Source organism: Kryptolebias marmoratus, linkage group LG15 (assembly GCF_001649575.2).
Source record: "Kryptolebias marmoratus isolate JLee-2015 linkage group LG15, ASM164957v2, whole genome shotgun sequence".
In the NCBI taxonomy this organism is placed as follows: Eukaryota; Metazoa; Chordata; class Actinopteri; order Cyprinodontiformes; family Rivulidae; genus Kryptolebias; species Kryptolebias marmoratus.
Genome location: NC_051444.1, coordinates 3,980,401 through 4,000,590, shown reverse-complemented (window position 1 = coordinate 4,000,590; position 20,190 = coordinate 3,980,401). Strand labels below are relative to the sequence as shown.

Sequence of the window (20,190 nt, the reverse complement as noted above, 5' to 3'; positions counted from 1 at the left end):
ACACAACATGGAAGCTTTCCAAAGCTAATTTTAAATGGACTTTTTTGTCGCGGCGAGACCTCCCAAAGTTCCCGCTGCACGGGGAATCAAACCGGGGGGGCTGATAATCCGCCTCAGGTGAAAATTCAGACGCAAAATCCACACGATGTAGAATAAAAACTTCTCCTCTTTAAGATTCACGCTTCTTTGCTCTTCTCCTCCTGCCGTATTTGTTTACCTACGCAGGTTCAGCCGAGGGCTTTGTTTACGTTGGCCGCGTACCCGCATTTCGAAACTCCCGGAGCGAACTCTTTCAAACAGAACCACCGGGTGGAGTTCTATATAACCTTTTATTTTACATTTGATGTCAAACTTTGCATTGAGCTCCTTTAAGTAACATCAGCTGTTCAGATCGGATGAAAAAAAAAACTTTGATTTATAAAAACCTTTGATTTATTGAAAGATTTCCCAGCTCTCCGTGATGCCACTGCCTCACTCGGGGGTTAAATCCAGGATTTATCAGGATCCCCCGGGAAGCGAAAGGATCAAACTGGCGTCAGCGTTTTGTGTGGGATGTAAAAGCGACGATTCCAGCTCTCTGCCAAGATGCCGTCAAACCAAACACAAATCAGACTCTGGTTCCGGTTTATCCCCCATCTGACCCCCGGGAGTATTTATAAACAGCCTCATATGGGATCGACGCCGAGGCTTTGGGCCGATTTGAGCCCAAACGCTCGGCCTCTTTGCTCGCTTCTCTCCGTTTCAGCAGCGTGGACGTATTAAAAGCAGCATGACGTTGGATTTGAGGCCCTTTCGGTCCAGGTCAGATGGTCCCAGCAGCAGAAAGTTAAAGTTACACCACATTCCCGGCATTCCCTGCTTCCCATTGGCTCTCCCCGGCTCGAACCGTCTTTGTTTATGTGCCTGAAACGCCGGGCTCCTGCGTGGCGTGTGTGTTTATTTCATATGAGGGCAAGCTCTAAAAATACCCCGGGGCCCTTGTGCTGGCGATGGGTGTGTCCTGCTGGATGCTGAGGGTCTTTAACCTCCGAGCCGGGTGGGCGTCCACACACACCGGGACGCTCCGGAGTTCTGCTGCAGGAATTAAAGCTCACAGGTAAGAAACCTGGGATCACTTCAATGATTCTGACTCAATCTAATCTAACATATTAGGATGTTTTTTGCATATAAAGCTGCTTTATTTACAATAAAAATAAAGCTGTGTGTCATATTATTATTATTATTATTATTATTATTATTATTATTATTATTATTATTATTATTATCTGTAATTTATTCTCATTAGAATAAATTAATTGATATGGAAGAACGCAGTGCTTCAGTTCAAGGAATTAGATTATGGAATAATCTGGAAAGTGTATTTAAAAGAACGATAAAAGGAAACATGAACTAGTTTAATGTGTCCCTAAATGAATTATTATTCAACAGTTAGTTTTTTATTTTCTGGTAGATTATAATTGTTTGAAAAAGAAAAAAGGGGCAGATATTATATGATTTTATTCTTCTTTCTGCTGCCTTTTATTTTATTAATGATTTATATATCTATATTTTGTTGTTGTTTATTGTATATATATATTTATTTTTGTTTTAATGAAATGAATAAAGATTTTCATATGGAAGAAATGGACTCCACGAGGGATGGGGAGGAGGGAGACAGGTTTGAGAAAAGCAGAGAGAGAAAGGGTAACTGAAAATCCTTAATTAGGTCAAAGTTTTTGATTTTTTGCTTCGTAGCTTTGAAAAAAACCAAATAAATGTGATTTTCTTTGTGGTTCTCAGAGGAATCAGCTGCCGGGAAGCAGCGGAAACCTTCATCCTGGTCTCCATGTTTTTACTCCAGAGCGGGAAAAGAGGTTTTCAGCTACGCCGGTCAGAAGGTCACCATCCAGGAGGGTCTGGACTCGTACGCAGGCATGATCTGGCCCGCCGTGAGTCCGACTCGGAACCTTCTATTCTCGGATTAACTCGTTTATTTATAAAGAAATCAAGTTTGAGGTTCTTTCTTTTCTGCCTTGTTGTTTAAATGTCTTTAAAGCTTTAAGGAAAGTTAAAAAAAAAGGCGGAAATGTCTATCTTGGTCCTGGCAACCTGCCCAGGAAATACCCTGCCCCATCTTCGGCTCCTCTCCCTGGGTTCAGAAAAACGAAGGAAGTTAATCCTCGTTGGTAAACCGGAAACCGGAGCCAAAGTTTCTAAAAGTGGAATGGGAGGCGGAGCTTTTAATTAACCGAAGAGCCAGCTTCCATATCGTTACCAAACCAAGATGGCCGCCACCTCAGGGGAACAAAAATAACTAATACCTTCAGCTGATTTTGCAGAAGGTTGAGCTAAAGTTTGGCGTGGTGGAAGCTGAGAGTCGTCCGTTACGCAAAAACGATTCGTTGTCGTCGGACCAACGTCCACATCATTCGGAGTCTGGCCCATTCAAGATGGCCGCCGCGGCTAAGCAGCTCATAAACAGAGCGCCTAAAACTGACCCGAGAATCTGACCTGAAACGACCTGAACTGCAGCGTTTATCCTGCTCTTCGTGTGTTCATCGCGTTAACAGGGACCTGAGAAACTACTCGGCTGTAGGATATGTGAGAAACGACTCGACACTGGCTGTGAAAAGTGACTCGACTGTAGGATATGTGAGAAACGACTCGACGCCGGCTGTGAAAAGTGACTCGACTGTAGGATATGTGAGAAACGACTCGACACTGGCTGTGAAAAGTGACTCGACTGTAGGATATGTGAGAAACGACTCGACACTGGCTGTGAAAAGTGACTCGACTGTAGGATATGTGAGAAACGACTCGACACTGGCTGTGAAAAGTGACTCGACTGTAGGATATGTGAGAAACGACTCGACACTGGCTGTGAAAAGCGACTCGGCTGTAGGGATATGTGAGAAACGACTCGACACCGGCTGTGAAAAGTGACTTGGCTGTAATCTTCCAGGCTCTGGATCTCTGTCACTACCTCGACACCCATCGGGACCGGTGGAATCTCGTGGACAAAGCCGTCCTGGAGGTCGGCGCGGGGACCGGACTCGTGTCGATAGTCGCGGCGCTCCTCGGTGGGTACAGCGGACACGAGTCTGACCTGGCAGCGGCGGGCAGTTCTGACTCGGTTTCTGTCTGTTTGCAGGCGGCTGGGTCACGGCGACAGACCTTCCAGAAGTCCTGGACAACATGAGGGTCAACTTGAGCCGGAACACCAGGGGCCGCTGCAGACACACCCCGCAGGTCGCAGCTCTGACCTGGGGCCACGACTTGGAGCACACCTTCCCGTCCTCCGCCTGTAGGTACGACTACGTGCTGGCTGCCGACGTGGTCTACCACCACGACTTCCTGGACGAGCTCCTGGCCACCATGAAGCACTTCTGCAGACCAGGAACGACCCTGATCTGGGCCAACAAGGTCCGTTTTGAGTCGGACCTGGTCTTCACGGAGAACTTCCACAAGTCCTTCCAGACCAGTGTACTGTCCGAGGACGGGGAGGTGAAGATCTTCATGGCAACGAGCAGAGAGGGAGAGGACGAGGAGCTGGGAGTCTCAGATCTGGAGGAGAAACTCAACGGAGACGAACTTCCCGACGTCCCTCGGGAGAAGGAATCGGACGAGTTGGAAGCTGAGGGAGGAGGTGAAGAAAGCAGCGAGCGCGAAAGCGGCGAAGAGGAAGAGTCGGAGAAAAGCTCGGAACCCGGTGAAGGTGGCGCCAAAGAGGATGAAGCAGAGGAACAAACGGACAAAAGCTCAAGAGATGAGAACGTTTCAGGTCAGTCGAATCAGTAAAAAGTGGCTTTTTTTCCCAAATATGGAAATTAAAAGAATGTCAGTTTTAGACTAAGATCATCTGAGAATCGATGGCGTTGCAGCCATTTTGGTCAAACCGTCGTACGATCTCACACCAGCTGCTCGGCCTGCGAGCTGTGGATGACTCTCAGCTACCACCACTCCGAATCTTAGCTGAGCGTCTGTGAAATTCACGCCTTAGCGAACACAAAAACAGCTACAGCTCAGCTAATTTCACATTTAATCAGCTAATCTGGTGTGGTAGTAGCTGAGAGTCATCAAGTTTTGTTTAAAACTGTCCGGCAGCGGGTGATATGCATCCCTCGAAGGAGCGCTGCTACTTTTAGCTAGCCTTCAGCTCTTAGCTAGGCTTTTGCTACTTATAGTCACCATTTTGCTACTTTTAGCTAGCCTTCAGCTAGCTAAAAGGGTTTTGGTACTGCTAGCTTGTAGTCACCATTTTGCTACTTTTAGCTTGTAGCTAGTGTTCTGCTACTTTTAACTTTTAGCTAGCCCTTTGCTGCTTTTAGCATTTAGCTAACTTTTTGCTGCTTTTGCATTCGAGCACTTTTACCGCTTTTTACTCTTAGCTAGTGTTTTGCAAATTTTAGCTTTTGGCTAGCTTTTCTTTGAGGTCTAAGCCATGTTTTCTTATCTTTTAGCTACTATTGTGCTACCTTTAAATTTTAGCTAAGGTTTTTTTGTTTTGTTTTGTCTCTTTTGTTTAGCTAGCATTTTGTTTATTTCAACTTTAAGCTAGTGTTTCGCTCCTTTTAGCTATCGTTCTACTACTTTTAACTTTTAGCTAGCCTGTTGCTACTTTTAGCATTTAGCTAACTTTTTGCTGCTTTTAAATTCTAGCACTTTTAGCAGTTTTTACTCTTAGCTAGTCTCTTGCAAATTTTAGCTTTTGGCTAGCTTTTCTTCTAGCTCTAAGCTAATGTTTTGCTCCTTTTAGCTTCAGTAACTCAGAGTCAGCTTATTTAATAAAGTCATTCGGCTCCTAACATTCAAGTTACCGGCTCCTATCAGCTGCTGATTTCTGACCTTTGACCTTTTTTTGCTTGGCGGCGGTTCTAACACCACGTTCTTGTTTCCTTCCTCAGAACAGAAGTTTGTGAAACAGAGCTGGACCCCCAGCGTCCTCTGCAGCACCACCAAAGAAGTCTTCAGCTACGTCGGGGAGAACATAGTCATTTATGAGTCCTTGGACTCGTACGGCGCCACCTTGTGGCCGGCTGTGAGTACGCCGGAGAGCGCGGAGCCTTGAGAACGACGTGTTTTCCTCCCGATAACCGGTTGTTTTTCTGTGACCTGCAGGCGTTGGCTTTGAGCTCCTTCCTGGAAACCAACAGCCAGACGTTCGGCCTGCAGGGGAAGGAGGTTCTGGAGCTGGGGTCAGGAACCGGACTGGTGGCCATTGTGGCCAGTTTGTTGGGTGAGGAGCCGCCACCGCTGCCACCGTTGCCACCGTTGCCACCGTGCTGTGACACGACCTGACCTGTCCGAGCAGGAAGCAGGTCCTCTGTGACCTTGTGACATCATGAGGAGAGCGCGGTCGAAGAAGCGTCGATAAAACGCTTCGTTTTTATGTTTAACGTAAAAACGCCGCCGCTGCGGTGAATCCGGTTGCTCTTTAAGACTCTTTCTGTTTCTCCAGGAGCTTCAGTCATGGCGACGGACCTCCCCGAGGTGCTGAGCAACCTCCAGGCCAACGTGATGAGGAACACCAGGGGCCGCTGCAGGCACACCCCGCGGATCGCAGCTCTGTCCTGGAGCCACAACTTGGAGCACACATTCCGGTCCTCCGCCTGTAGGTACGACTACGTGCTGGCTGCCGACGTGGTCTACCAGCACGACTTCCTGGACGAGCTCCTGGCCACCATGAAGCACTTCTGCAGACCAGGAACGACCCTGATCTGGGCCAACAAGGTCCGCCTGGAGTCGGACCTGGTCTTCACGGAGAACTTCCACAAGTCCTTCCAGACCAGCGTACTGTCCGAGGACGGGGAGGTGAAGATCTTCATGGCAACGAGCAGAGAGGGAGACTGATGTCCTGACTCTGGTCACATCTTCTGATGAACACATGAACATGGCCGACCTGAACCACGCGGCGTCTCGAAGATCCATTCCTCCTCACCTTCACGGCTTCCTGTCATCGCTCACAACTTTCCTTTTACTTCCACCTCACAAGCTTGAGCTTAAATAAATAAATAAACAAACTGACGGGATGCATAACGCCCGCCGCCGCCGCCGCTGCCGCCGCCATCTTTCCCGCCGGGCTTTTCCACCGAGCTCCTCTGGTCAAACCTTAATGTGCCTCAGAGAACGTGTGGAGAACGACTCCCAGCTGTAGAACCGGCCCTGTTGTAGCCATTTTTTGCGAATTAGCCGTGGCAGCCATCTTGAAAGAATCATCAGTTGTAGATATTTTGCTAACAGGCAGTGGTAGTCATCGGTCAGATCTCAAACCAAAGCTCTCGCCTGATTGGTCAGCGCTCAGCGTACGTTCCGGGGATGACCCTCAGCTACTACCACGCCAGGTTTGAGCTCAGTTCGGGCGAAGTCAGCCGCGGCCGCCATCTTGAATCAGGCCGACTCCATCGGGCTCGTGAGATATTTCGCTGACAGATGACGGTGCGTTTTCTCTGCGAGGAACCGAAGATTCCCAATGAACAGCAGAGAAACCGAGGCAGCTTTCTGTTTGTTTCCTTTTTAAGCACAAACACTTCATTTCTTAATATTTGCTAATAAAAAAACGGCTTTTCTTACAACAAACTCTGTAATTTCTGACTTCATTTTAAAAAAAATCGGCAACAGTTTCGTAATATTTCGGCTCGTAAATCATTCGCGACACACAAGTTGCTTCAAATCTTTTTTTTATTCGGTGCTCTTCTGGTTTGTGATATTTATTTTATTCCATTAGGCAGAAAACCGTTTCACCAGCAGCTCGTTTATTTTTTTACGATCTAAACCACGGCCTCAACGTTCCTTAAAGCATCAGCATCTACGGCTGGAAATAGAACCACGCAGCGTCCACACAAACGCCTCCGAGACGCTCCCCCCCCCCGCGACCACGGCCGAGTGACAGCAACAGACTGTTTGGTGTCAGGGGTCAAAGGTCAAGTCCCGCTGTGAGAAGGCCTTTTTTTTTTTCTTTTTTTAGAGAGGCGGTCGTTGGCGACGCCGTGCCGCGGAGCACGTTTAACAAAAGACGGTGGGGGGAGGGGGGGACAAACCGTGCAGTTTGAGGCCTTTTAAAAAAATAAAATAAGAAAAACAGAAAGATCTCCAAACATCTGATTCACCGCCAGAAAACTCCGAAGCAGCTGCTTCTTATCAAGCCAAACATTTTCACCAGCTTTTAAAGTTAAAAATCCTTTTTTTTAATATACATTTATAATTTTCTCTGCGGTCAGAGGTTCTCGCTGCAAACCGACGAGTCCCAACATAAAAAAAAAAAAATTTAAAAAACGGTTCCCTCCTGGAGTTTTACAGAAATGTGGGCATGCGCTCAATGTAAACAACCCAAAACGCCGGCTCTTCCATGAACGCAGCTAAACAAACATCCGTTCACAGGTTTCATTTAAGGACACATTAACCACAGATATGATGCAAAAAGAACAGATTTTTATCATTTCAGAAAAGTTTTTGTGACTTTACAACGAGCGCCTTTAATAAATAAAAGGACAGGATTTCATGCTCCTGCTTTATAAAGAAGGAACAAAGAGTAAAGAGATTTGTGTTTGGTTGATTATTCATTTATGTTTCGATGATTCTTGGCAATAAATCCTTGATTTGTTGGAAAACTTGTTTCTCTTCTCTTTAAACCGTGAGTTCGTTTTTTTTGGCTGCTCATCTGTTTTTTCTGCTTCTGGCTCTCGTTTGGTGTCGTCCGATGACTGAAGACTTAAGAAACGATACAAACTGGCAATGTATTCGTTTACCAGGGGCCTCAGCAGCATGCGGAGGAACCATATACAGCCCGGAGCTTCCTCCTCACGCTGCGGGGCGTTCTTACAGGAAGTAAAATCAACCAAACTCTAATTTCCTCACTTTCTGTGCAGGTTATAAAACATAGTCACTTTTTTTATGATCGTAGCTCTCGTTTGTCACATGATTCATGAAGTGTTTAAAGGACCAAACCAGCGTTTGTGAAACGCAGATAATCGCAGATAATCCTTCAGTTTCGTCTCGAGTGAAGACGAAAATAAGAAACTGACAAATACACGAAGCTGCCGCATGAAGTTGATCAAACGAACGCCGATAAATCCGCCGGTGTGCTTCTTTCAGAGCCGTTAAATGTCCGTCTGAACGGCTTCGGGGGCGGGGCGTTCATGAGGCGTTCATGAGGCGTTCATGAGACGTTCGCAGGGCGTTCGCGAGGCGTTCAGGAGGCGTTCATGAGACGTTCATGAGGTGTTCGCGAGGCGTTCGCGAGGTGTTCGCGAGGCGTTCGCGAGGCGTTCGCGAGGCGTTCGCGAGGCGTTCGCGAGGCGTTCAGGAGGCGTTCGCGAGGTGTTCACAGGTCCCGTAAACAGCAGAGGATCTTTCCCAAATCACGTCTCCGGCGTAAAAACCGCCAAACCGGACGCCGTTTCCACGTCAGCCCGTAGAAGACATGCATATACGTGAAATACTCGGGTTAGGATAACGTCTGGGTTATATTGCATCTTAATAGTTTGCTATGTTACGTCTGTATTTACAACATTTTATGACACATAAAACACTCCTGCATCGTCCTGTCGGTGAGGTCGAGGCGGCGGGGGGCTGGGGGCGGGGCGGACGAGGCGGCGTCTCGCCCGGCTGCGGCCTCTGGGAGACCCGTCGGTGGCTTCGGGACGGCGAGAGAAACTGGATCCAGGATGTGTTCGCTGCACGTCAGGGTTTAAAGGTACTCAAGGTGCCGATGAACAGATTCTGAAAATGCAGGTACGCGCTCACTGTAAACAAAGATCACGTGGTCACCCTGCATCAGGCAAACATGGCAGAAAAAAAACAAGATGTCCGGGTGAAACGTAAAAGTGAAATCTGCCGCTGAGGCGAGAGAAAGACGGAGGACCGGGCCGAGAACGAGAACACGCTGTCAGTCACTTCGGCCGTTTTCGTGGTTTATTTTTAATAAATTTTCTCAGCATAGATGTGGATTTTCGACCCGGACGTGTTTCCTGTCAGGAGTTTCGAGGCTCCGCAGCTCAGCTCCCGGTTTTCACAGCTCCGCCTCTCTGCGCAGCTTCTTCATCGTCTTCGTCCCATCGGAGGCAGTGAGGTACACGAAGAAAGGCACCTCAGCGCTGAAGGGGGTGGAGTTTAAAGACAAACAGACCGAACGATTAACGTGGCGGGAACAAAAAGATAAAAAGCTTCTGTCCTTCCTTGTTTTATTCATTCAGGAAGCGAACGCCTCGTCTTGGTGTCCAAAATGTCCGACTGACAGGATTTACAGGAAGGACCGCTGGAGACAGTTTCAAACATTTTAAACTCTTATTTCTTATTTTTCGTCATCGTCGTCGGGATTCAAAGGAGCGCAGATCGTCTGGTTTTCCCTCTCAAGTCCACATAAATAAAACCTAAAACTCCCGGGAGGCAGCTGGTTCCTGAGGGGGCGTGAGTCCGTGTGTGTGTGTGTGTGTGTGTGCGCGTCTAAAACGGTGTGTATTCTGCGGGGAACATGACGGGCAGCCAGTTCTCACTGAAGGCGGAGCAGTGCGTCCAGCCGAGGTGCCTCATGAGCTGCGAAGACAGAAAAACAACACGGGCGATGATTCGACGGGCCGCAGCACCAGGAATCGAACGCACGGCGCCGCGCCGAGACGCACCTGCACGCAGTTCTTCATGTTCTCCTTGCTCGGCTTCTCCTCCACCATCTTGGAGGCAAACTTCAAGGCTCGGCCGAACATCTTGTTGGCGAGAGCGTGTTTGTAGGAAAACATCAAAACCTGAACGGAGGCGGAGGCAGACGAAGAAATTAACTTTTATTTCCTAACCGCGTGAACGCCGACTCAGCGTTCAGCTCCTTTAAGTATTTTATCTTTAATTAATTTCATATATTTAACAGTTTTTTTGTTTTTTATTGAAACAAATAAAGATTTTAAGCTTTTGTTTCACCCATCTTACCTTTTAGCCAGTTTTGACACTTTTAGCTTTAAGCTGTTATTTTCCTAGTTTTAACTTTTAGATACTGTTTTACTAATCTTGGGCTTCAGCTACTGTTGTGGCATATATTTAGCTTTTATCTACTGTTGCTCAGGTTTTAGCTTTTAGCTACAGCTGTGCCAATTTTAGCTTTTGTTTTTGATTTTGCCAATCTCGGCTTTTAGCTATTATTTTGACAATTTTATTGCTTTTAACCACAGTTTTCCTAGTTTTAGCTTTTAGCTGCTGTTGTGCAGGTTTGAGGTTTTAGCTACAGTTTTGCTAAACTTAGCTTTTAGCTACTGCTGTGGTAAATTTAGCTTTTACTTTTGGTTTTGCTAATCTTGGCTTTTAGCTACTTTTTTAACTTTTTTTTTGCTTTTAACCACTTCTTTTAGTTTTAGCTTTTAGCTACTGTTTGACTAACCTTAGGATTCAGCTACTGTTTAGCTTTTAGCTACTGTTGTGCAGGTTTTAGCTTTTACTTTTGGTTTTGCCAATCTCGGCTTTTAGCTACTGTTTTGACAATGTTATTGCTTTTAAACGCAGTTTTTTCTAATTTTAGCTGTTATTTTGGTAGTTTTATATTTTAGCTACTCTTTTACTAAGCTTAGGATTCAGCTACTGTTTAGCGTTTAGCTACTGTTGTGCATGTTTTAGATTTTAACCACAGTTTTGCTAAATTTAGCTTTTAGCTACTGCTGTGGTAAATTTAGCTATTACGTTTGGTTTTGCTAATCTTCACTTTTAGCTACTGTTTTTACAAATTTAGCTTTAAGCTGTTATTTTCCTAGTTTTAACATTTAGGTACCGTTTTACTAATCTTGGGCTTCAGCTACTGTTTTGCCAATTCTTTAGCTTTTATCCACCGTTGTGCAGGTTTTAGCTTTTAGCTACAGCTGTGCAAATTTTAGCTTATACTTTTGGTTTTGCTAATCTTGACTTTTAGCTATTATTTTAACATTTTTTTTGCTTTTAACCAGTTCTTTTAGCTTTTAGCTACTGTCTGACTAATCTCAGGATTCAGCCGCAGTTTTGCCAATTCTTTAGCTTTTAGCTACTGTTCTTAGGTTTTAGCCACAGTTTTGGTAAATTAAACTTTTAGCTGCTGTTGTGGTTAATTTAGCTTTTAATTTCGGTTAATTTTAGATTTAGTTGGTTTTTGTGCCAGTTTCAGCATTTAGTTACTGTTTAGTTAATTTTAGCTCTTGTTTGACCGACTTTAGCTCTTTTTAGCTCCTGTTCTGCTGGTTTAAACTCCTAAACCAGATTCTGACCTTTGAGTCGGTTAGCTCCGCCCACTTCTGCACCTCCCAGAACGTGTCTGTGAGGGTCATCGCCACGTTCTGCAGGGCGTCGTCGGAGCTGCCGGCCGTCTGCTCCGCGGCGGCGTCCTCCGGCGCCACCTGGTCTCCGGCGTTGGCGCCGTCCTGTGCGGTGGCGGCGGCGGGCAGCAGGAGCAGGTCGGCCAGCGCGCAGCCTTTCCTGCACAGAGCGTCCAGCAGAGACGACTTCTGCTTCTCCATGTCCCTGAAAGACACGAGGCTCCGCCCATCAGTCCGCAGAAGGACGACGTGGTGGCAAATGGAGCGCGGCGCGTTACGTACGTCTTGATGGAGGCGGCTTCCGGGCGCGGGTCGGTCTTCATGCTGAGGTAAACAGCCAAGGTGGTTTGATCGATGTGGTTGATGACGATGTCCGCCGCCGACGCCACGTCTCGGAGACGTTTCAGCCGCTCCTTAACGCAAAGAGAAACCGTGAGCAGAGGCGCCATTTTTCTCAAAGCTGCAAATCCCGACGGTTTGTTTCCCGCTCACCTTCTCCGAGTCCAGCTGGTGCAGCCTCTGGACGTGGAGCGGAAGGAAGTCCCAGTATTTATCCGCCAGCTCCTCGTAGATGCTGCTGGAGTCCAGCCTGAGGAACCAAGATGGCGGCTCAGCGGGTGACAAACTCAGAAAAAAAAACAACCGAGAAGAAACCGAGCTCACTTCGTCATCCACTGCAGCTTCAGATCTCTCAGGGCCTCCGCAAACTCGTCCTTCACGTCCTTCTCCTTGTCCCCGTCTTTGTCCTTCTCCTTGCCGCCGTTCTTGGATTTGTTGGGCGCGGGAATCAGGTGGTAGACGACCGGAACGGTGTCCTGCGGAGACACAAACACGCAAAAAAGAAGAAGAAGAAATCGATTAAACTGCATCTCAGAGGCTCCCTCTCTTCCCTCCAAAGTTTCAGGGCAGAAAACTCTTTTTTTTTTTGCTCCTTAAATTAATTAAGAAAAAGACTAAAAGTTTAAATTTAACTCTTGTCCCAACCACCAGATCACAGAAAGTTACAGCAGAACAGAGACACTGACATGCTGACACATTAGAAATGCAGATGAGTTGGAACGTAACTAATCAGCCAGTTTCCTGCTGGAAGGAGAGCAGTGGGCGCTCTGTGCTTCAGTGCTGCAGTTTTTTTAAGCTCATCCAGTACCTTTTGAAATTTTCTTTGCCGTTTTGCAGAAGCCTGCCCCTGGTGGTCAAAATAACACACAGTGAGGAAGAGACAAGACAAACAGCAGCCAAAAAGGATTCGATGTGGACTCTGACACGCGCCGCAGCTGCTCGACGTCTCGCTGGGCTGCGGCTGCTGGACACCGGCGTCCCGAAACGTCCCGAAATGTCCCCGGGGTCCAGCGGAGGTTCGCCAGCTCGTCGCGCGGTGGGAGTCGAGGCCAGGCGGCTCAGGACCTCCTGTTGTTTAGGTTTCTGTACGTTTTAGATGTTTTCTGACAACCTGCAAAAGGAACTTTCTGACAGAAAACACGTCCAGGATTTAAAAAATAAAAAAAATAAAAAAAATTTAAAAATCGCGTTGGTGATTTTTATTTAACAGGACCGTCGGTCGAGCAGAGTTTGACATTCCTGTGCTGCTCGGACACAAAGCTGGAGCAAACCCAAGGTTCCCGCAAAGGAGTCGCCTGTGACCTTTGACTCCGTGACTTTGAAATCCATCGGGATCAGCCTCGACTCTTGAGGAGTCCAGCTCTGCGGTTTGACATCCCTGAAGGGTCGGAGCACGGAGGAGGCTTTCACAAAAGGGGTCATTTGTGACCTTGACCTTTTGACCCTGTGACCTCAAAATCCATGGGGATCAGCCTCGACCCATGGGGTACCCAGCTGTGCTGCGTTGAAGGGTTATCGGAGCCAAAGCTGATTCCGTCCCGTCTTCGGACGGGCGTCTAAAAACTGGTTCAGGTTTTTAATAAATAAATCCCAACACACCTGGAGGCTCTAAGGGCCGTAATCTGGGTTCAAAGGTCGTTAACGCTTCTGTGCGTGACCCGCGTTCAACGAGCTAAATAAATCTGTGAGCACGGCGGCTCGCTGCTCGCCAATGTTCAGGGTTCAGTTCAACTGGAACGGAAAATTCATCTTTTTTTAAATCGCAGTTCGGAAACAGCCGCAGCCCCGCGAGGAACTCGTTAAAATGAAGACAATCGAGCAGCTTGAAAAAAAAAATAAAACAATCTTAGAAAGAATTTAATATCAACAAAGAAATGTTTGTGAATGAAACTAAACTGTAAAAACAAACAGGAAAGCGACTGTTTCAACGTGACTTCTGTTTTTTTTACACCTGGCATTAATCCTCGTGTTTTAATCTAATCTCGGACATAAATAATCGTCCGGGTTACTGCATCAAGTTCAAGTTTCGTAAAGAAATATTTAGAAAAATCAAAATAAAAGCGTCATTATCAGGATTCACGTCAGTCTGAGTCACACGGATGACTGAAACTGAATCTGATTTATTTACTCTAAAAAATAAAAAACTTTTCCTGTAAAACATCTTCAGGAAGTTTGAATTTTGAGACGAGGAAAATTCGACTTCTTCTGCAACTATTAGACTTTTCTTGTGATATTTAACTTCCTGGTTCCGTCTAATATGAGGGGATGAGCTTTCATCTTCCGGTCCAATCAGGACCAACATGGAGCTCACCCACGACCATAGCTTCCACTTAATAATCCTTTCAAAATAAAGGCAGAAAGACGCCGGGGGGCTTTTCTCTCTCTCTTCGATACGTTGTGTCCCTGTTAGCAAACAACTCGGGGTCTTAATGAAAGTCGCATCGAATCTTCGAATTTACCCCTTTAACTAAAAAAAATAAAATAAATAAAAATACAAAACCACCGCCCGTTCCTAATTTCCACTCCCTCCAACCTAAAAGAAGCAAACAGGCCTCCTGAACTAACGAGATTAAAGATTTTCCGAGGTGTTTTTGTTCAGATCTGCAGCAGAAATTATCCTAGAGGCAAAAAAAACGCGACTTGGGTCCCATCTGGATCCAAACGGCTACGAGAACCCGGATCCAGAACCGGCTACCCCCCCCTGAACGCGCCCTGAGCCACGAGGTTAATGCCAGGTGTAAACAGCCCCTCGGTCCTCCGACGAGCGAGCGGGAACGTCCGGAATCACAGAGAACGACCCGACGGACCCAGAACACCGATCAGCTCAGGTCACACGGGGTCAGTCGTCCCGCGGCTCGTTTTAAAACGTCCCGGTCGGGATTAAAGCTCGGCTCGTCCCGAAGACGAGAGCTGAGCGGCGAAGAGGACGAGGAAGAGGAACTCACAGCTTTCTTGCCAAACTCGCTCTTGGGCACGACGAGAGATCCTGAAAGGTAACATCCGGGACTCGTTCCTTTAGGGATCCTGAAAACCAGAGGAAGGACAGAAGAACGTCACGTTTTATTTATCACTGGGAATAAATCCTTTAAATTAAACAATAAATTCAGCTTCAGAGCCACAACATCATTAAAGGTGTTTTTCCTCTTTTTGTCACCTAAAGGGAAACCAAATACGACACAAATACGTCTAACAGATATTTATAATCACTACTCCTTATTTAACCCTTAATAAATGCTTCATTAACCTGGAAAACATCATTAATTAAGGCTGATTCATGCTTTATAAGGCTATAAATGAACACATTTATTAATGTTTTACCCAGAAAGGATAAAACCAACAAACTCTGTGTTTATTAATGATTAAAAACTGATGAAATCACTGCGTGTTTGTTTGTAAATGCTGATAGAAATGTACTTTCACACCTTGTTAGACACGGATTAATGCTACTACTAGTTACTTAAATCTTTTTGTGAGCCCTCCTAAAGTGAAAACTATTAATCATTTATTAAATATTTGTTAATGTAGATAAAACACACCACCATGTCCCGTTACTTTAATCAGAAAGGAAGCAGTTTTCTTTAGAGGTAAAATGTTAAAACCTAAACAGACAGGATATAGATTAGTTAACTTATGAGTTAATCATTGGATTTAATTAACCTTTCTGGGTAAAACATTAATAAATGTGTTCATTTATAGTTTTATTATGCGTGAATCATCCTTAATTAATGATGTTTTAAAGGTAAATTAAGCTTTTATTAATGATTAAATGAGGTGTAGTTGATATATTTTTAAACATCTCGTTAAAAAGGTCGAAATCAAAGAAGTGAAGCATCTGTCACCGTTTTTTTGTTGTTTTTTTTGGGTTTTAAGCCGACACCTGGTCGACCTTCCTGTCAGGCTGATTTTTCAACCTCCGTAGTTTATTTTGAAAGGCTCGTAGAGCGGACACTACGGTCCCGGGTGAGCTCAGCTCCACCTCCTCCACGCAGAGCCGGAGGAAGCGTGAGCGTCTTCCCAGCCCGTTTCGTTTAAAAGCGTTTTTCCAGCTGCGGCCTCCGGCGCGACGGGTCGGGTCAGAGGACCTCCCGACCCATTCCACTCACTTGTCGTCCGGGAGGCTCGTGACGTAGAAGGGCTGCGTGGCGCCCGGGCACAGGGTGACGGTGTTGGCCTTCTTCTTGGCCATGAGGGCGGAGCGGTGCGTCTCGTACACGTCCAGGCTGAGGGCGGTGGGCAGGCGGTGGGACACCACAAACGGCAGGTCCTTCAGGCGCTCCAGCTCGCCCGACTGCTCGTGGCGGACCTGCAGCCGCACCGTGTAATCCCCCTTCTCCAGCTTCAGGGAATACTGGGAAGGTGAAGCAGGGATCCGTCAGGAAACGACCTTCAGAATAAAAGCGCAAACCTGCGGAGCGTACCTGGTGGGGGTAGGCGTCCCCCGAACCCAGGAGCCTCTTGTTCTGGTCGAACAGCATCCACAGCTGGCTGTCGAACTCCGACTCGTACAGCAGCTCGCACAGCATCGGGCAGCTGGGCGTCACCTCGCCGCTCTTCGGCTGCGGGCGGAGCGGCGGCCGTTAAAAACAAACAAATAAAAGTGTCTGAGCGGAAACGTTTGGGGCTCACCTGGTGAAAGCTGTAGGTGAGGACGATTTCGTAGAGCTGCCTGTTGTTGGGCAGGACGTCCCGCAGCCCCAGAGCTTTTATCTTCGAACTTACGGGCCTGCGGCGGCAGAGACGGCGAGGACGATTAAAGGAGCTGCTTTTTTAACAAAAACCAAACTGCGCGGCTGTGACGTCACCTGAGAGGCTGAACCCACGACTTCAGGGTGATGGCGGGGGACACCTCCTCGTACCGAAGGGGCGACGACACCTCAAAGCTCGTCACGCCCTCCGAGGCGTTCTGGGCCGAGACGACACGAAGTCAAAACCCCGGATTTATCTCTGATCGCCACAAACCGTGCGTGTGTGTGTGTTGTTCTTACGATGTGCAGGGGCGACGGAGAAATGCTGAGGCCGTGGAACACGACGCTGTAGTCCACTGTCACGTCGCCCAGACTCGCCCACCAGCGCGCTACGCAGAACTCCACGACTTTTCCTGCCTGAGACGGGAAGCAGGAAGTCACAAAAACAACGTAAAGCCAGCGACGGAATCAGACGAGTGAAATGACCAGGAGAAGCTACGCACCAGGACAGGGAACGCCTCCGTTAGGGAACCCTTCTCCAATAAGGAGGAGAACTTGTAGAACTCGTTGGCTCTGTAGGCTCTCTGTTTGACCAGGTGAACGGCGTGGAGAACAAACTTTGATGACACGTCTCCTGAATGAGAGGTCAGGGTGATCTCTGTGGGGAGGAGGGGGAAATAAAAGCAGATTATCAAAATAAAACTAAAACCTGCCGAGTCGTGCCTCTCAATTCTGCTCTGAAGGTGATTTTATAATAATTAATATTTACTACTTTAACCTAATGGACCTACAATTAATTCTGTGGTGTCTGCTCGTGTTTTAAAGGTGACGTGTTTGTTTTATTCGTGTCACTGAAGAAGAAGCTGAGTCAGCTCTCTGCTTTGCTGCAGGCGTTAAAAAAAGAAGAAAGTCGTTAAAAAGACGGATCCGTTGACGGTTTGAAGGGACTGAATTAAACTCTGCTGACGACGGAGGAAACGCTTCCGTTTCACATTTAATCCCTGCAGAGACTCCAAATTATATCCAACTCTTTCTGTTCGATTAGTCACGTGATACCTGATGACAAATATCTGAGATACGCATCAAAAATCACCATCTACATTAAATATATTATCCACCCGAAGCAGGGCTGTCAAACTTAGTTAAACAAGGAGGCCAATCAATAAATGTTTACTGAAAAATAAAACAAATTAACTCTGGTTTTAGATGCAATACGTCAAATATCTTTTCCCAGATAGATACTTTAATGAACAAAGAAAAACTGACAGAAATCAAAAAGACATTTTTAGCCTTTTTATCAACTTCTCTCCATTAAAACAGCTAAAAGTTCGATCATACAGCTGCTAACATTAACTCTGAAACAAGAAGAAAGATGACGTTCGTTAAATTACCTGTTAACCTGACGGACATTAACTCTAGTCAGACACCTGATATCGTTTCTTGGCTGCAGGTTCTAATCGGTCCCGTCTGACGCTCTCTGTTGTCCGTTTCACGTCAGAATCAGATTACTGAGAAATTAAATCCTAATTTTCTTCTTTCTAGACTTCACAAAACAAAACGAGAAGCGACGGAGACTCGGTCTGTCACAGACTGGTCGGTCAGGTCTAATAATATTTAAATGTAATCTTGGCGACCAGATAAAATGTTAACAAGGGCCAGATTTGGCCCGCGGGCCTTGATTGACACGTGTGTCCTAATCTATTTTTCGATGCGTCTCGATGCATACGTGACTCCGAATCGATTTTAAAAAGTTAAAATTCTGTTGTTATTTAACGTTAGGAACATGGTGGCGAACTAAAGAGCGAGGCGCAGTTCACGGCGGCGCTGAACGCTGCCGTCTGATGGCGTTTTCCTCACCACGACTCAACCGAAGCCCGGCGAGACGCCACCTTACGTCGCAGCCTTCGGACACCCACAGGATAAAAAAAGTGGTTGCTCTATTCCAGGCCTCCAGAAACAATTGACCCTTTCACACGGGCTCTAAAGGTCCCGGCTCCACTCTACTCTGCTTGCTTTGCGAGCATTTCCACCGGCATTTTTTTCGAGGCTGGCCCTTCTTCTTTGGTCTCTGCTTCGGAGTAGGGCCAGCCGGGCCGGCCCTGCTTCGTGGGCGGCGCAAGCTTAGCTCCTGTTCACTCATTGGTCGTGGGTGTGACCAGATGCAAGCATAAAGAGCGACGGTAGGAATATAAACAACAGCGTTAGCTTACCCTGCGATGTTTCTGCCGTCTGTCCCCCAGCTGAAGGCCTGTAAAGCCTGAAATCTCCAGCGGATAACAGCTGTCCTACTCCGCGCAAGAATCGCAGCATCCAGAGCATTTCTTCCACTGCGCCTCTCTTCCTGAAGTCTCAGGAGAATCCCCATAAGTTTAAAAAACAGCAACAACACAGGGCCAATGTTGTCCATAGCGCTTCCGTTGTTTACACAACTTCCGCTAAGTTTCAGTAGCGCACCCCCCCGCGCCGCAGCCCCGCCCCCCGCAACACGAAGAGGCGTTCCTCTGCTACCGACGAAACTGGTCGACAAACCGGTGTGGACGCGATGCATTCTTTATAGAGCCGAGCGGAGTAGAGCCGGACTTCTGAATTAGAGCCGGTGTAAAAGAGGCAAAGGTGGCGAAACGCTGAAGGAAGCAGCTAAGAAGCACGAACATCTGTTTCCCCGGAGGAAACTGGTCCCTGAACTCAGCATTTTGACTCGTTGAATCTTCCGAATCGAATCCCAAGGTGCCCGAAGATTCCTACGCCCTCGTTCTGCACCTTGTGAACAACGGTTTCACTTTGAAGCTCGCAGGCCGAGTCGGAGCGCCGCCCGCGCCGCTTTCTGGGATACCCACCCGCCCAGGAGGCCCCCTGAGGAACTGTGATGAAGTGGCGCCTGATCTGTCCCGGCCGGAAGTGGACGTCTGTGAACCGGACCTCCTGGTTCCGGCCGTCTGTCACTCTGTCGGGAGGAGGAGAGACGAGCGTGACTCAGACGTCCGGGAGCGTAAACGACGCTCACACGCAGCGAGAACTTACTTCTGGGGGATAATAACGGTAATCGGCACTCTGAACAGCGGGCCGCAGCTCGGCGCCGCAGTGTCATATCCACACACCTGAGAAACACAAATCAGAGTGAAAGGTGAGCCGCGAACAGCCGCCGCCTTCGTCTCCGGCTCCTCCCCCTCCTCACCTCGGTGTAGTGCACGCCTTCTCTCAGGCCCGCCGGGTCGATGCGCACGTTGACGTGGCGGCACTGGTTCATCAGCTCCAAATGGGACGGGCACTGAACCCACGGCGCGGCGCAGGTGAGCGACAGGTGTAGCTGCAGGGAGATTCGCTCCGAGTTTTCTGCAGTGGATAAAAAAAAACGACATTTAAAGACCCGGAAGCAGAACTCGCTGAAAAAAGCTCGTTTGATCGCACGGCACCAGTGTTTTCTGGGAAGATGGGCTCGATTCCAACTCCGTGATCCGAAGGGGCGAGGACTTGGGCCGGGTGCCTGAGGTAGATGCCTCTCTGCGATCCCACGCTTACCGAGAAGCCCAGGTGGCTTGTGGGTAAAGAGGCGTGCTGAGTGAGGTAGTCTAAAGCCTTGTCCACCTGAGAGGGAGAAGAAGCCGATTACTCACACAAAGTCAGACCCTCCAGGATTTCGCGATGTTGCGATCGCAACTATTAACGCAAAATCAAACAAACCCCGCGAAATCGCAACCCAATATTTATTGTTTCTAAAGTGATTCGCCACCGTTTCTGCGGTCTAGTCTCTTCTTTGTGGGTTTGTGTAGCGTGGAATACAAAATATGCCCAAATAACTCAGGAAGAAGACACGTGACGTCACTTCCTGTTAACATCAGAATGCCGGGAGCGTGCAGGAGCAGCGACCGAAGCCAAAATGTGCGCTAATGCTTCACATTTGCCCACAAAGATTTCAGCAAACCAGTTTC

The 20,190-nt window shown here is 47.5% G+C and overlaps 2 protein-coding genes across 3 annotated transcripts in view; one reads left to right on the top strand and one right to left on the bottom strand.

Annotated features, from left to right (window-relative positions):
- Positions 1-637: 637 nt before the first annotated feature.
- Positions 638-7,262, top strand: LOC108251545 (protein-lysine methyltransferase METTL21C). Of its 2 annotated transcripts, XM_017441898.3 has the most exons (8): positions 638-1,096; positions 1,606-1,683; positions 1,780-1,928; positions 2,942-3,059; positions 3,131-3,760; positions 4,884-5,017; positions 5,098-5,215; positions 5,438-7,262. In XM_017441898.3, exons 2-8 carry the CDS (start codon positions 1,614-1,616, stop codon positions 5,827-5,829), a joined length of 1,611 nt encoding a protein of 536 aa, XP_017297387.1. In that variant the 5' UTR covers positions 638-1,096; positions 1,606-1,613; the 3' UTR covers positions 5,830-7,262. The 2 variants fall into 2 exon arrangements, with proteins under 2 accessions (XP_017297387.1, XP_024858292.1); XM_025002524.2 differs by lacking the exon at positions 1,606-1,683 and having other exon boundaries at positions 639-1,096.
- The window catches only part of tpp2 (tripeptidyl peptidase 2), a 19,493-nt gene continuing 6,004 nt past the window's right edge, over positions 6,702-20,190 (bottom strand). Inside the window, 17 exon segments of the mRNA XM_037979730.1 lie at positions 6,702-9,510; positions 9,597-9,716; positions 11,190-11,482; positions 11,485-11,650; positions 11,730-11,826; positions 11,901-12,052; positions 14,522-14,600; positions 15,680-15,924; positions 15,995-16,132; positions 16,203-16,299; positions 16,379-16,479; positions 16,562-16,678; positions 16,765-16,919; positions 19,099-19,205; positions 19,283-19,359; positions 19,437-19,594; positions 19,675-19,846. Coding sequence (XP_037835658.1) covers positions 9,421-9,510; positions 9,597-9,716; positions 11,190-11,482; positions 11,485-11,650; positions 11,730-11,826; positions 11,901-12,052; positions 14,522-14,600; positions 15,680-15,924; positions 15,995-16,132; positions 16,203-16,299; positions 16,379-16,479; positions 16,562-16,678; positions 16,765-16,919; positions 19,099-19,205; positions 19,283-19,359; positions 19,437-19,594; positions 19,675-19,846 — 2,364 coding nt within the window. The 3' untranslated portion in view covers positions 6,702-9,420.

Coding starts and splice junctions, on each gene's coding strand:
- LOC108251545 (XM_017441898.3), top strand. CDS start 1,614: ATGGAAGAAATGGACTCCACGAGGGATGGGGAGGAGGGAGACAGGTTT. Junction 1,684..1,779: donor GAAAAGCAGAGAGAGAAAGG/GTAACTGAAAAT, acceptor TGTGGTTCTCAG/AGGAATCAGCTGCCGGGAAG. Junction 1,929..2,941: donor CAGGCATGATCTGGCCCGCC/GTGAGTCCGACT, acceptor GTAATCTTCCAG/GCTCTGGATCTCTGTCACTA.